This window comes from Aethalodelphis obliquidens, unplaced genomic scaffold, assembly GCF_003676395.1.
Source record: "Aethalodelphis obliquidens isolate GAN/ISIS:26980383/991018 unplaced genomic scaffold, ASM367639v1 scaffold27, whole genome shotgun sequence".
Taxonomy (NCBI): domain Eukaryota; kingdom Metazoa; phylum Chordata; class Mammalia; order Artiodactyla; family Delphinidae; genus Aethalodelphis; species Aethalodelphis obliquidens.
In genome coordinates, this window is record NW_020837971.1 from 8,052,094 (window position 1) to 8,067,928 (window position 15,835).

The following is a 15,835-nucleotide window of genomic DNA, read 5'->3' on the forward strand; positions in this document are numbered from 1 at the left end:
TAAGGAGCCCAGAAGTCTGAAATCAAGGTGTCAACAGGATTGGTTCCTTCCAGAGACTCTGAGGGAGAAGCTGCTCCAGGCCTACCTCCTGGTTTCTGGGGGTTGCTTGCCATGCCTTGGCTTGTAGCTACATCACTTCAGTTTGTGCCTCTTTCCTAACATGGGCTTCTTCCTTCTGTGTGTGTCTCTGTGTCCTATCCTGTTCTCATAAGGACACCACTCACTACATTTGGGGCCCACTCTAACCCAGCACGACCTCCTCTTAACTAATTACATTTACAAAGACTCTATTTGCAGATAAGCTACATTCTGAGGTTCTGGGTGGCCATGAATTGCGGGGGGGGGCACTATTCAACCCCTACAGGAACCATCATTATGGAAGCATAAAGAATATGACCCACTGCTCTCCTCTGTGCTGGCAAAATCCTGCAGAGTGTCAAGGAGACCTTAGAGTGTCCTAAGGCTTTCCTGGAAGAAACACATTTTCTCTGACATCATAACATTCCCTGTTTGTAATGCAGCCCAAGGTAATTCACGGGCCTGCCCTGAGTCTCTCACTACCTTCTCTGTGAAATGGGAGTCACTCTATCGAGCATGATGTACTGATCGACCCTCTCCATGATGCCCACAGCATCCAGTAATAATAAATCATTGTCCGTGAGATTCCTTAGGGATGTGGGGAGAGCTGGCATGATTTTGGAGTTCTCATGCACACTCCATTCTCAATGGCCTCTGAATCAAACACTGACATGGAGAAGGAAAATAAATTCTTAGAGACTCCCTGGCCCTTGTAAGACAGAGGATGCCATGGCCAGACTGGGTCCTCCAAGGGGTGTCTGTCTTCTAAGGCATCACATTTCCCTCTCCCTGGCTCTTCACAAAGGCTGGGAGAAACCAGAAAGGAAGCAGAGAGACAAAAGAAAGACAGCAGCGTTATTTCCAGAATGACAGAAGCAGATTTCATGGTTGTTTGCTGGTGGTTGTTTTCTTGGCTTTGAGATGATCTCGCATTCCTGTTTCCAGCTCTTGGCAAGAGTCTTCATTCTTGGGGAGTGACCGGGTTCCAGTGTTGCCCTGAGCTACGAGTTGAAGCCACAGATCAAGCTGCTAAGTCCTTGTTTCCAGCACAAGGCTTTGTGCTCATGTCATTTTGCATCCTTTTTAAATCCGCAGTGGGACATGCACTACACCTAATCCACTTACCTGCTACAAGCAACGTGGCAGAGAATTCTCCACCTGAGACTTCAGTGCACAAGTTTTCTGTGACATTATCAGCATCACTGTCACCTGTGATCCCAGGGTTTCCCCTAATCAACTCAAGTCCCCTCACTGAGGCCTTCAGGGTGAACTGGCTGTCAGACACTGACTTTGAGGTAAGCACCACCTTACTCCCAAAGCTGCTCACAAAGAGGGGTCCTGAAGATGGGGTGGATGGGATTCTGGATCAGTGATCATTTCCTCCTCTTTCCCTGGTTTAATCTCCCCTCTTGTAAGATCCGGGCATTCTGTTTGGGGTATTCTACAGCCCTCTGTGCTAGATGCCCCTATAGCTTTGGACTTTTTCTCCATTTAATTCAGTCCAAATGAACAGTATGTTCAATTTGCTACAAACAAAAGGTTTGTTTCTTATTGCCAACCACCCTCACACGATAACAGGTGTTAGAGGTGCTGACAGTAACTGAATTCTTTGGGTGGCACAGTTTGTGTGATGATCTCCTTAAAAACGAGGCCCTGATGAACTTGTACCTGGTGATTCTTCTTGTCTATGATTCTGTAATTTTTCAGAAGGAAATTTATGAGGAGACATTTCATATGGAAGAATGCACCCTTAACAAAAATATAAGTCTGGATGCCCAGCCATACTATGGGAATGTTTCCTCTTGGACAATCCAATCATTCACATTCAAGAGCCATGCCACTGCTGCTGTTTTCTCGTTTGTCATTTGGGTCTTTTCCAAAGTTTTCACTTCTCCTTAGGCAGGACAAACCTGCTGATTGCATGTCTACTGGTAACCTCAAAGGCCTTCTAAGGATGTCTTTAGGGTCTAGGTGTCTGGACCCGCTTGAACTGCATTATCCCTCAGGCCTACCTCATTCCTCAATGGGCGTAGGGACCTCCCACAGTCATCATCAGCTTTGCCCCTGCTCCCACCTGCCACTGCTCTGGGTTTCTGGTGGGACCCAGTGGGCCTGCTTGGTCTAGGCTCGGTTGCCTCTCTGAGATACATAAGGTGTTCTTAAACCCAGCTGATGATTAGAGCCACTAGGGGAGCTTTCAGAAAGTGTGCATATCTGGGCCCCAGAGCAGACCTGTGGAGCCCAGGACTTGAAGGCAAGAGCCCAGCATCTGGTATTCTCTGCACCCCAGGGGTGGGCCCTCTGGTATGCAAGGAGCACACATTCAGGAAGACTTCAACTCACCATCCAGGGTACATTCCCAGGGCCCACATACTGTTTCTGTGACTTCCCTGCCTATCTACCTGCTCCCTTGACTTCCGGTTCATCTTTAACAGCTGTTGCTTATCTGTGCCTCTAAGCCTTGCCAGTTGCTTACACTTACAGAGCACGTAGTATACACCGGACACTGTGGAAAGTGCTTGACATGTGTTTACTCTTGTAATATTCACAACAAGCCAACGATGTTATTTGTATGATTATCTCCTTTGTACAGGTGGGGGAAATGATGCAAAATTTAACAGAGAGGTGAGATAACGTGCCCTGGGTTGTACAGCTACTGCTGTGCTGAAACTGGAAGGCAGGTAGTCTGGTTTTAGAGCTCTCATTATTTTTTTAAACAGCTCTATTGAGACATAATACACATAGCATATAATTCACCCGTCTAAAGTACGCAAGTCAGTGGTTTTTACTCTATTCACATACCATCACCACGATCTAATTGTGGAATGTTTTCATCACCCCAAAACAAAACCCCAAGTCCATTAGCAGCCGCTCCCCTGTCTCCTATCCTCCCAGGCCCTGGGAACCACTAAACTACTTTCTGTCTTAATGGATTTACCTATTCTGAACCCCTTCATATGAATGGAATCATATTGTATTTGGTTTTTAATGACTGGCTTCTTTTCACTTAAGCATAAAATTTCAAAGGTCACACGTGTTGTAGCACGGATCAGTACTTCAGTCCTTTTAATGGCTGAATAATATTCCACTGAATGGATATACTACATTTTGTCTATTTGTTCATCAGTTGACAGATATTTGGGTTATTTCCACTTGAGAGCCCTCATTCTCAGCCTCTCATAGTCTATAGCCTTTAATGATGAGGATGACCAAGCTATTTCAGATTTTCAGATGTTCTAAAGCACATTCAGTGGCTTCCCTTGTGGTCCAGTGGTTAAGAAGCCACCTTCCAATGCAGGGGACTTGGGTTTGATCCCTGGTCGGGGAACTAATATCCCACATGTCACAGGGCAACTAAGCCCACACATCACAACTACTGAGCCTGTGCGCTCTAGAGCCTGTGCCACAACTAGAGAGCCCACGTGCTGCAGCTACTGAGCCTGCATGCTCTGGAGCCCGCACACCACAACTAGAGAGAAGACCATGCGCTGCAATGAAGAGCCCGTGTGCTACAGTGAAAGATCTCGCATGCCACAACTAAGACCTGACACAGCCAAATACATACATACATACATAAACATTAATTTAAAAAATGAGGGCTGTTTAAAAAAAAAAAAGCACGTCCACATCCTGGTCTCTTAATTGTTACTACTAACACTGATATTATCACTATTAAAATTGCAAATCCCTATTCTAGAAATAACATCACAAAGAGACAGCAAGGTTAACTGCTGATTTGTCTGAGATCACAGAGCCAGAAAGGATGAAATAAGAACTTGACTCAGGTCTTCCCGTTCCCAGTGTCAGGCTCTGTCCCCTACACTGCCCTGCACATCTACTCCTGCTTGCATGAGCCCCCAAATCCTCCGCTATCATACCTGCCCTTCCCACATTCCATGTGTGATTCAAGCAGGGCTGTCAGTCAAGGAGGAGTTCCATCCTGTTCCTGACCTCTAGAAATGGAGGATTTCTGAGCCTCTCCACTGATCTAGGTCACGTGTTCAGTGTACAGTCCCAGTCCTGGTGCCCTCCTGGCACCACAGCCAACAGCTGCCCAGGACCCCGTGTCGGTACTAGGATGGGCCACAGGTTCACACGTCCTGAAGCTGTTCTCAAGAATTTGTTGCTGCTCTCCAGAAACTACCCAGTATTATCAACCGTCCCCTGCAAGAAGTCGCTATTCTCCAACCCAAACTGCTCACAAGGGCTGTTCCCACAGAACACAGCAATGCCATCTCTGTGGCAGAACCTGGCTCCTCCTTGACCCTCTCTGCAGGGTGACCTAGCCATAAGGTTCTGGGGTCTCTGGCCCAGAGGTCTGGTCACTGTTGGCCTTGGGACTCAGTCATGCAGGGCTTTCTGAGGGTGACGTCCAATCATGCCAGAGGCAGGCTGCCCTACTTTTAGACAGAGCTGCTGAGACTTCAGGGGTGGGGGGTTAGGTGGATTAATAACGCTGATGGTGATGATGATGACGACAAGTCACATCTATGGCGCATTTACCATATGCCAGGAATTCCCCTAAACATTTTGTGAACGCGTTCATTTAATCCTCATAACAATGCTATGAAGTGGTACGCTATTATTACTTACATGTTAAAGGTGGGGAAACTGAGGCATAGAGAGGTTGAGCAACTCGCTCAAGTTCACACAGCTAACTGGTGGCAGACTTGAGATTTGAGGTCAGGCAGGCTGGCCCCAAGAACACTTGCTCATCGCCCCCAAGCCGCTCTGCCTCACTGTTGCCTCCCAAGAGGGATATCCAAGCCTCATCCAGCAGCGCATGTGGCTCACCTCTGGAGCAGCACCAAGAAGGAGAGCTCCGAGGAGTCAGGGAGGCGGGACTAACGGACATCCACGAGAGCTGTAAGGGCAGGCGCTCTCTGAGGCTGCGTGGCGGCCGCGCTTGCCCCCCTGCCATTGGCCCATCTCTGAGCTTAACACCACTCTGTCCTCATCTGCTGTCGTGAGCTCTGTGGACCTTGTAAATTTGGTCAGCCTTGTCCAGAACAACCTCAAACTTAACACACCTAAAACTAAACTTATCGTCTTTTAGCAAAACTCTGCAGCCAGATTGCCCACCATCAGAGAGACTCCACCACTCCCAGCTGTGATCTTTGGAGTTCCTTCTCCTCCCTGCTCTGGTCTCCTGATGTGTGAAAGGGGGAAGTTTTTCCAACCTATGGTTATTGCGATGATTAAATAAAATACTCCACAAAATGTCTTGGCCAGAGCCTTGCACATGAACATTTAATTAATGCTGGTAAAGACAACAGCAAAAGCAACTTTTCCATGTGTTGGCAGCAACCTAATTCCTTTGGTTCCAAGATATAACATTTTAGACCTTTTTTTTTTGATGGTACGCAGGCCTCTCACTGTTGTGGCTTCTCCCCTTGCGGAGCACAGGCTCCCAATGCGCAGGCTCAGCGGCCATGGCTCACGGGCCCAGCCGCTCTGTGGCATGTGGGATCTTCCTGGACCGGGGCACTAATCCATGTCCCCTGCATCGGCAGGCGGCCTCTCAACCACTGTGCCACCAGGGAAGCCCTAGACCTTTTTTTGACTGTTCTATTTTCTTCCTCTAGGGTGTTAGAGCCAGGCCCCAAGGAGAAAGGCTGTCAATAGGTAACATTGGGGTGAAGGATCTGCAAGCATGGAGTTCAGGAGAGGACTCCAGGCTTAGGTAGCTGGAAGCTAGGGTGTAAATCAGGAAGCACAGAGGACCGTTGTGACGGGGGCAGCTCTGGTGGATACACATTCACTGAACAGTTTTTGACATCTAATGATAATAAAACTCAGCATTTGCTGGGTGCTCGCTCAGCACCAGACAGGGATCAAAGTATTCCATGGATTAGCTCATGGAGTCCTCCCAGCAACTGCAGAAAGCAGATGCCATTAGTATCCCCACTTTACAGATGGTAAAATTGAGGCACGGAAAGGTTAAGTAATGGGAAGGCTGAGCTTTGAAGCCAGTCAGTCTGGCTCCAGAGTCTACACTCTTGACTCCTATGTTATGCTGCCTCTCACCTCCCATGTGCCAAGCAGAGAGACAGGTCATCTCCACTTGTGTGGAGCCCAGGCTGACCCTGTTCATTGGTGGTGACAAGATTACTGTGTTTTCCCCTCTCAACCCTCCTCCATACGTGCCCCCTCCACTGCATGTGCTCATTCACATCTGTGGCCATCCTCTCCTCTCATAATCAATCCAGATCGTACAAAGTCAAACACAATGCCCACCACCTCCTCCATGAAGTCCTCCTTGACTAAACACATCTCACAACGAACTTTTTTCCCCATGATTTTCCATAGTACCGTGGTCTAGCTCTTTGTTATAATACCTTGTATTATACTTCAGTTGTTTAACTAGGGCGAGAATTATTTACCTAATGATAGTCGTGTGGAAACAAAATCAGGGAAAGGTCAGGTAACTTTCCCAAGGTCACAAAGAAGTCCAGTGGTGGAAACTGGATAGGAGCGAAGTGCTTTTCTCAGTAGAGGATACTGAATGCCTCCCTGCCTGGCCCCAGTTGTATTAATAACCAAAAGGTTCTTCTATGAGCATAAATTAAGATATTTATGAAATTTAGTCCTTGATATCTCAAAGGGCTCTGGGCCTTCTGGGAGCTCCACAGGCTAAGCTGGTGGCAGGGATGTGCATATAGATGTGCAAGGTCACAGACTGGCCTCCAGTTAACCTCAGCAGGGCCCTTCTACCATGGACCACAGGGGTTCCTGCTGGCAACAGTCTAGATTCTGGTGATATGTCTCTGGCCCTGGTGCTTGGTGCCCCTTCCACATCTCCACTCCAAAACACTTGTCTTGCACAGGACACATTTCTGACAGTGGAAGAATGTGTGGAAATGTACCAAAAACCCAAAGAGCCTGTTGGTGTAAGTAAATATCATTTCTTATTTCTGCAGATGTATCCTTCTCTTGTTTATTCTTAGATGTGGCCTTGGGAAACTTACAGGGGAATGATGAGTCAAGACGTAACTTAACAGCAATCCCAGGGAAGTGCAGCATCTTAAAGACAAGAAAATCAAACTGTATTCAGGGTAGCTAAGGGACTTGCCTAGGAGCCTACCCCAAGTAGTGACAGGTTTTAAATTTTTCGGGCTTTCCATCTCCAGTAGATGGAACTAGGATGTCTCCTGAGTATTTGTCTTTCCTAGGAAGAGCAGTAGCCCACAGAGGAGTCCATTTAGTGAAGTGTCACGGGGTTTATGTCGGAAAGACACAGGCAAAACAACCAGTTCCCCTGACAGTGAGTGAAAGATGGTTTCCAGGGTGCTGGTTGCCTCCTTCCTAGTAATATCCCTCTGCAAAACGTGTGCATACAAAACAGATCTTCTTTCACATGGTTACTAAGAATTGTGCATTTGCTTTTAGGTTGTCACCACCGGGAAGGAACAACTAGATTTTGAAACAGGACCACACATATTTGATTTGCAGATTTGTGTGAAGGATGACATGGGTGTCACTGACCTGCAGGTCCTGACGGTCCAGGTAACAGATGTGAATGAGCCGCCTGAGTTTCAAGGCAACTTGGCAACAGGTAAGACACACTGGGGTGTGCGATGCAGCCCAGACGGTGGCATCAGGCAGGACGCTGGGTGACAGAGTGAAATAGAAAAGTAAATAAACAAGCAGCTGTTTCCCTGGAAAAGGCAACTGCTTAATGAGTGGGGAATAAGTGAAACGTCCGCCAGCCCAGGACTCCCAATAGCAACACCCAATAATTTACAAAGCCCTTTCCATCCATGGCTTGGGCCTCTCCTGGGGAGGAACCTGGGGCTCAAGGACCTCAAGTGGATCATGCTGGAGGAAACTGGGCTGAGCCCGTTTACAGGCTTAGCACTGGATACCGGCCATTGACTGACTGGTTCATTCTCCGCATGGATGCTGACCCCTCGAGGGGACTGTGTATTTGGGGTCTGCTACAGGGTAGGGACAATACAGGGGACCGGAGCATAGGGTAACATCCTGCGTGATCTCTCCCTGGCTCATGGCTTTGAAGGCCATCCATACACTGACAACTCCCAAGTCCACTGTTATTTTTGTTTGTTTCCTATTTTTTGGACTCAATCATCTTTATTAACCTATCAATGTCACATTTTATATCAGTACACACTACCTTGTTATTTTTTCAAAGAAATCTACTTTAGTACATCATATTAATAGTAAAAACTCAAATAAGATGGCTAAACATCAACCTAGCGTATTAATGTCCTCTGGACAAGGCAAGCTAGAAACGCGTTCACTTTACACACATGTAAGGGTAGTGTTCCAAATTAACTAAGAAGCTGCTACACCAGCTTCACCCTTGAACTCCTGACTCAGATAAAAACTGTCCTACCCAACATCTCCATTTGGATGTCTAATGGACATCCATGATATTGTGATTTATAATAAGAAACATATCTTTTGTCTTTGTCCCCTCCTGGCACAGATCCTAAAATCGTTGGAATGTCCTAAGTGATGAGTGATAAAGGTGTTTTTTCTTACATTAATGAGGTGACTTTTGGACCCCACCTAAGGATGGGTGTTGCCCACTAGAGAAACCAACCATACGATTAGAAGGTTGGACAGTAGAGGGGGGGGAGGGGCTGGAGATTGAGTTAAATTGGGTTCAGTCACTAATGGCCAATGATTTAATCAGTCGTGCCTACGCAATGAAGCTTCCATAAAAGCCCAAAAGCACAGGGCTCAGAGAGCTTCCGGGTTAGTGAACACGTGGAACCTGGGGAGAGTGGGTGCCTGGGGAGGACGTGGGAACTCTCTGCCCCTTTCCCATACTGTGCCCTACGCATCTCTTCCATCTGGCTGATCCTGACTTATACCCTTTTATAATAACCCAATAATCTAGTAAGTAAAATGTTTCCCTGTGTTCACTAGACAGCAAACCCCTCTAGCAAATTATTGGAACCCGAGGAGGGGGTTGTGGGAACCTCCCATCTAGAGTCGGTTGGTCAGAAGCACAGGTGACCACCTGGACGTGTGATTGGCATCTGAAGGGGCAGGGGCTGTCTTGTATGATGGAGCCCTGCAGCTGTGGAATCTGACGCTATCTCTGGGTAGACAGTGTCAGAATCGAGTTGAGTTGTGGGACACGCAGCTGGTGTTGGAGAATTGCTTGGTCGTGTGGGAACCCCCCTAGACACACACTGGAACTGGTGTTAGAATCTGACACCTCAGACTTAATGTGCCCCCAAACCACTCTTGACTCCCGTCTCCCTCCCCACCATCCCAGCCCAAATCTGCCTCTCTCATCTTTCCCATTTTAGTTACTGGCAACTCCATCTTTCCAGTTTCATGGGCCAAAACCTCGCAGTTACCCTTGATTCCCCTCTGTCTTTCACACCCAACATCAAACCCATTAGGAAATCCTGCCAGCTTCTAAGTTTATGCAGAATCCAACCTCTGCCCAGCAACCCCAGCATGGCTCGCCGGGATCACGGCAGTGGCCACCTAATCGGTCTCCTGCTCTGCCCTTGCCCCCTCTAGTTGATTCTTCTTACGACAGCCAGAGGGATATTCTTAAACATCGGTTAAATCAAGGCACTCCTCTGCTTAAAACCCTGCAAGAACCTCCCATCTCCCTCACAAGGAGAACCAGAGTCTCCCTAAGGTCCTATCAGATCCGATGAGCCCCTTCCAAACCCCATCTCCTCTCCAACACATCTCCCCTTCACTCCTCTGCTGCCGCAGTCCCGGCCTTCTCACCCGTCTGTGAATATCCCAGGCACGCCCTACCCCGGTATCTTTGCATCCACCGTTTCCTCTGCCCCTTCCCCTGCATCTCTGTCTCCTCCTTTAAGAATCTTGACTCCAATGTCAGTGAACCTTCCAGAAGCACTCTATTTAACATGGTAACCCAACTCACCACATGCCTTATCCCTGATTCGTCTCCGTAACATTGCTCAGTAACATTCATGTATTTCATTCATTTATTTTATTTTCTATATCTCCCCACTAAAATGCAGGCTTCATGACAGCAGGGTTTTGTGTTTTGTGAATGGCTGTACTCCCAACATGTAGATCCGCGTTTGGTACATAGTGAGAACTCAGTCAATATTTTTTTGAATGAAAGCCTGAGCAGTGATCAAAGCAAATGTACGCTGGAGCTTGGATGTAAGATGGCCTGGGTTTGAATTGTGATTCTATTACTTAGAAGCTGAGACAACCTCACAAATTCTCTGAGCCTGTGTCCTTGTTTGTAAAGTGGAGATAACTACAATACCTACTTTACAGGGCTGTTGTGAAGACGAAAGGAGGAAACATAAGTCCTCAGCATAGTGTCTCCAAAAGAGTGAGTTAATGTTAACGTTCTCAGTCATCTCTCAGAAAGCTTCTCAGAAAGAGATGCCAGGACAGAGCATGGCGGTCCCTCGGGCAAGGCTGGTGGTGCTAGTGACCCTGTCTGCTCCCTCTTCACCCTGCCGGCCGAGAACTCTGAAGTAGACGGAATCCACGTGTGGTCCCTTTCCTGAACCTTGGTAGCCCTCCCTCTCCTTTTTTCCATATTCTCTCTGTTCCACTATAAGGCCTCTCACTTCAGGGACTCATTTCTGCTGAGATGCTAAGTGCACTTGAGGGGTGACCTAGGCTCGGTTTAGGAGGAATTTGCACGTGAAAGTGGATCTGGAACTCACACTGGAGGTTCCCACTGGGTTACTTTCCACCTCTCTGTCCTTATCACTCCCCTCCCCCACAAACAACAGTACCCTAGTTACCTCTCAACCCGGGAGATACATAAAGACTTGACACCAGCTTGGTCAATCCTAGCTCTTTCTTAATTCCCATAAATGGATCCACCCATGCAAGCTGGTCAGTGGTCTTACTCATGGCCTTAATCACTGCTTTCTTCTTTCCCCCAGTGCTTGGCTCGATATGGCTGTCTTGGTTTGGGAATTCCTTGTTTGTTTTATTTAATAAAATGTTTCTTTTTTCCCCTTGGCATGCTGGTATAGGTCTAGACCTCTACATAGTGGAAGGAGCAAAGCCTGGATTCATTTACCAGGTGGAGGCCTTCGATCCAGAAGACACAAGGCAAAACACACCCCTCGGTGTAAGTCTCCTTGCTAAACTGCAGAGGGGCTTTTCTGGGTGGTCTTTGACACAGGAGCCTGGAGTCTCAGCGGGGTGGGCTGGGTGGGGGCAGTGGGAGGAATCTGCTGTCCACTGCCAGGCACAGAGCCCCGGGGAGGCTGGAATGGGTGAGGGGCTTCTGGGGACAGACACCCCACATTGGATCCATGGCTCTGTGTGATCCTGGACAAGTTCTTAATCTCTCTGAGCTTCAATTTCTCCATCTATAAAATGGAAGAATACTAGTATAGCACCTACCATAGTAGGGGGATGGTTAGTATTAGATAACACACATAAAGCCACTTAGTCCAGTGCCTGGTGTATCAAAATTGTTCAATATTTTTTTTAATTCTAAGGTGATAAAAAACCAGCTATATTATTCTAAAAATAAGCATAAAATGTATACCTCAAAGGCAGGCATTAACACTTCCTTTTCAAGGGATGAAGACAAGCTGCTTGCAGCCTAGTTTTAAAAGAAAATTAGAGGACAGTCCCAGGAGTTCCGAAGAAAAGGAGGATTTCCACAGAGAAAAGCAGGAGACTGAGTCCTGCAGCATTGCCTCGTGGTTCAGTCTGAGACTGCTGATCCCCACCTTTTTAATCAGTTTCCTTAAGGGGGCTGCCAGTGGAGCTCTTGTAACCACTAACACTCAGGCCAAGAAGCCGCTTAGCTTACCCCTGGGCAAGGATGCCTCAGCTCCCAGCTCTGCCCACCGATGGGTGGGTGCACAGCTCCCAGCTTGTGTACCCAACGCAGCTGGTCAGCCCAGGCTGGAGAGGAAAAAACCAAAGCTAACGCCACCTGTCTAATCTTGGAGCAGACGAAACTCCAGCAAACCCACCGTGCAGAGAAGAGACTTCTTGAACTATGACACCTGGGGAATCGGCAACGCCAGGAGGCTGTCTCTGCCTTTGCTGCATGGTTTGCAGCTTCAACTGGACTACTTTCTCTAACAGGAGGGAGCTTTGGGAATGAACTCCAGAACCAATAGAATATGGTTCTACAGGGTTCGCAACAAAGCTGTTTTAAGATTATTGAACATATCTTAAGTTAGGGAATAATCTGTTATCATTGGAAGACAATCCTTCTGTCAAAAAAACAACCAATCAACCCATTCGTTCATCCAAGATTCTATCTGCATGAATAAGTGATTAATATGTAGACACTTAGTGGGTCCCTACTACCTGCTAAGAGCAATACTAGGTGCTTTAAATGCGCACTTATTAATAACACACTTGTTCTATAACTTACAAATGTGTTTGTCTGAAAGTAACAGAAAACTTAACCACAGTGGTGGATATGAGATTTGTTTTCCTTCCATAACAAGAAGACCAGAGGCAGGCACGCAAGCAGTCCAGGGCTGGCACAGCTGCTACTCTCAGCAACCTTGGCTCTTCCTATCTTTCTGCTATTTCATCCAGTGTATGTTGGCTTTGTTCTCCCTTTGTTAACCTCATGATTACAAGATGGCTGCTGTACCTCCAGGCTTTACCTCTAAGTTCCAGGCAGGAAGAAGAGAAAAAGAAAGCAGGATGGGGTACAGGATAAAGGAGGCAGGCCAACCCAGTTTGTCCCTTTTTTGGTGGGGAAACCAAGACCCTCCTGGAAACCCTACCCAGGGGTCTTCTGCTTACTTCTCAATGGCCAGAACTGTGTCTTATGGCCACTGTTGCTTGGTGGTGACCAGGGGAAAAGGGATTCTGGATGGACATTAAGTCAGCAACCCAAAGCACAGTACCACACTTATACATTTAATTCATTTCAACATTTACCAAGAATCCACTATGTGCCAGGCTTTCTATTAGATGCTTTGGATACAAAGACGAATAAGACACATCTTTGTACCTCAAGAAGTTTACAGTCTGGATGGGAGACATTCATGCATACACCAAATAATGATAATTCAATAAGATCATTACTATAAAGTTTGTACAAGATGCAGTGGGGGCAGAGTGGAAGGAATCTCAGCTGTGAAGAAAAATATTTATTTTTAAATCTCCATTTTAATATATATTTCGAAAATTAGGCAGAAGGAACAAGGTCATGGCCCTTTCAAAAATACCTCCTAAGTCAGGTTGTTACCCTTTCAGATGAAGGGAAGCAGCCCAGGTGGGGAGCAAATACAGTAGGTGTTGCTCCCTTAAAAGAAAATGTAATGCCATCCAAAGATATCGGAGAGCAGCTGCAGGCCCTTGGAACCTGGAGCCGGGTGGCTGCAACTGTGGCTTCTGCAGTGAGTTTAGGATTGTTTGGGGAGGGGGCACTGCAGCAGAAATCGTTAATGAAGTATTTAACACCTGTGCTGGAACTGACAGCTGCACAGAAAGTCAACAGCCAGCCCTCAGGAGCAGTGAACATAACCTAGAAGGAACCTTTCTCAGACTAGCAAAAGGTAATAACAGTTCAGGAAGTAACATGCCACGGCCTTTGTACATAGACATTTTATTCTGCCCGCTTGGTGGTACTAAATGATATATTTTGCTCCCTACAAGGAGAAAGGAGATGGGTTAATTTGCTATTGACCAAACCTGTGCTTCTCAACCTTGGCTGTAAATTGAAACCACCAGAGGAACTTGCAAAAGCACAGAGATCTGGGTCCCACACCCTAAGAGTCTGATGTGATTGACCTGGGGTGTGGCCAGGTTTTTAAAGCACCCCACCCAGTGATCTCTTGTGCTGCCAGGGTTGAGAACCGCTGCTTTTTTTTTTTTAATCGAAGTATAGCTGATGTACAATATTATAGGTTACAGGTGTCCAATATAGTGAATCACCATTTTTAAAGGTTATACTCTGTTTAGAGTTATTATAAAATATCAGCTACATTCCCCGTGTTGTACAATATCTCCTTGTAGCTTATTTAATACCTAATAGTTTGTACCTCTTAACTCCCTCCCCCTAAATCGCCCGCTCTTCCCTCTGCCCACTGGTAACCACTAGTTTCTTCTCTATATCTGTGAGTCTGCTTCTTTTTTGTTATATTCACTAGTTTGTTGTATTTTTTAGATTCCACACTAAGTGATATCATCCATTACGTGTCTTTCTCTGACTTATTTTACGGCTTTAAGACACAGTTTCCCACACTCCCCAGGTCTCTCCCTCGGAGTTTTGGATTCTGTGGGTCTGAGATGGGGCCAGGAATCTACAGATTTGCCAGATACCTTGGGTGACTGTTCTGGTCAGAAAGGCTGGGAACACTGGTTTATGAGTGCTTCTCACTGGGTGTTCAAGCCCCTGCATGAGAACATACCTAGGATGCTTCAAAAACGCAGATTCCTAGACTCTGCATCGGAATGCTGAATTGGACCACAAACTTCCCAGGTGATTCTGACGCATTCTGCCCTTGGAGAACCACTGACCTGAGTAAACAAGCACAGACTTTAATAAGATACCAAAGCATGTGCAGGAAGCCACCTGGGCTTGGTTTGTGCCTGTCATCTTACCTGGTGGGTTCCAGGAGTCACCTTGCTCATGGCAGCGACTAGAGGAGGAAGGATAAATTAAATATTAGCTCTAGGACACCTCCGGAACCTGCAACTCTTTTACAACAAATCCTCCACCCTCATCCAGCTTAATAAAGTGAAACTGTGTTTGTCACAGATTGTGCAAAATTGGGGCTAATACAGAAACCACTGGTATTTGCTCCCTCCCTTTTAAAGAAAGTTCTAAAGCATGTGGTTGTACATTGTTTGGACCCGCACTGACCCATAGAGCTAGACTGTGAGCCAGAAATTAGTGCTGTGCCTTTAAATGTTCTAGTAGGCCCATCAAGAAGGTAAAACAAAACAGGTGAAATTCATTTTAATAGAGTTGAACTCCATATATCCAAACTATTATCATTTCAACAATCATCAACATAAAAATGACTCGTGAGATACTATACATCCTTTTTTTCATAGTATCTCTTCGGACTCGTGTATTTTACACTTAAAGCTCATCTCCTTTTGGACCAGCCACAGTGCAGATGCTCTGCGGTCACAGGTGCCCGTCGCTGGTGGCCTCTGTGCTGGACGGTGTGGCTGGGGCCCAGCATTCGCTCCCCTGCCGGTGCACCTTCTGTGCTGTGATGGGTGCAGATGGAGGAGGCTCAGAGGCAAAGCATCAGGACACAGAGACGCGCAGGACGGTCCCTGTGTGAATAATTAGATTTACTGGCATTTCTGCCTGCCCTTTCTCCACCTCCTGAAGGAGGCTCTCTGGGGCCCACTCCCTCCCACCCAACTCCCACACTCCCCGCCCCTCATGCTTGGAAATGGCCACCGTGACTGCAGCAGAGCTTCCTTGGAGACTCGAAGGACGTTAATCAGTTTCGCAGCTGGAGGCAAAGTGATCTAGTGCAGCAATTCTTCCATTAAGGGGCTTTCTCTTGGCCTTTCCATTAGGGAAGGACTTTTGCATAAAGTGAAATGTGCTTTGTCTCCACCAGGGTAGACAAAGGATGAAATTAAAAGAGCAATAACCTTGCTACCAGCTGGGCTACCAGGAGGGCAGCAGGGGAAGCAATTCTCTCTCCACCTCCATCTTGCTCATGGCTCTGAGAAGTGGCATCACCTTGCAGTCTTCCTGAGAGTAGAGTGATCAGCAGATGACTGTCAGTCCCACTGGATGGAAGTTTTCAGGTCCCCTGAGCAGCCCCCTATTTCCTGGCGAGGGAAGGATCTGAGGCCCTCG

At 47.0% G+C, this 15,835-nt stretch overlaps 1 protein-coding gene and 1 long non-coding RNA gene across 2 annotated transcripts in view; one reads left to right on the forward strand and one right to left on the reverse strand.

Annotated features, from left to right (window-relative positions):
* Nucleotides 1-542: 542 nt before the first annotated feature.
* Nucleotides 543-15,835, forward strand: part of CDHR3 (cadherin related family member 3) — a 57,625-nt gene continuing 42,332 nt past the window's right edge. Inside the window, exons 1-3 of the mRNA XM_027123885.1 lie at nt 543-1,373; nt 7,468-7,633; nt 11,049-11,146. Coding sequence (XP_026979686.1) covers nt 1,143-1,373; nt 7,468-7,633; nt 11,049-11,146 — 495 coding nt within the window. The 5' untranslated portion in view covers nt 543-1,142. The remainder of the gene's footprint in view (nt 1,374-7,467; nt 7,634-11,048; nt 11,147-15,835) is intronic.
* Nucleotides 5,610-15,835, reverse strand: part of LOC113629459 (uncharacterized) — a 45,371-nt gene continuing 35,145 nt past the window's right edge. Inside the window, exons 3-6 of the long non-coding RNA XR_003436551.1 lie at nt 14,608-14,645; nt 14,415-14,523; nt 7,564-7,687; nt 5,610-7,101 (exon numbers count right to left, since the gene is read on the reverse strand). This is a non-coding gene — a long non-coding RNA (uncharacterized LOC113629459). The remainder of the gene's footprint in view (nt 7,102-7,563; nt 7,688-14,414; nt 14,524-14,607; nt 14,646-15,835) is intronic.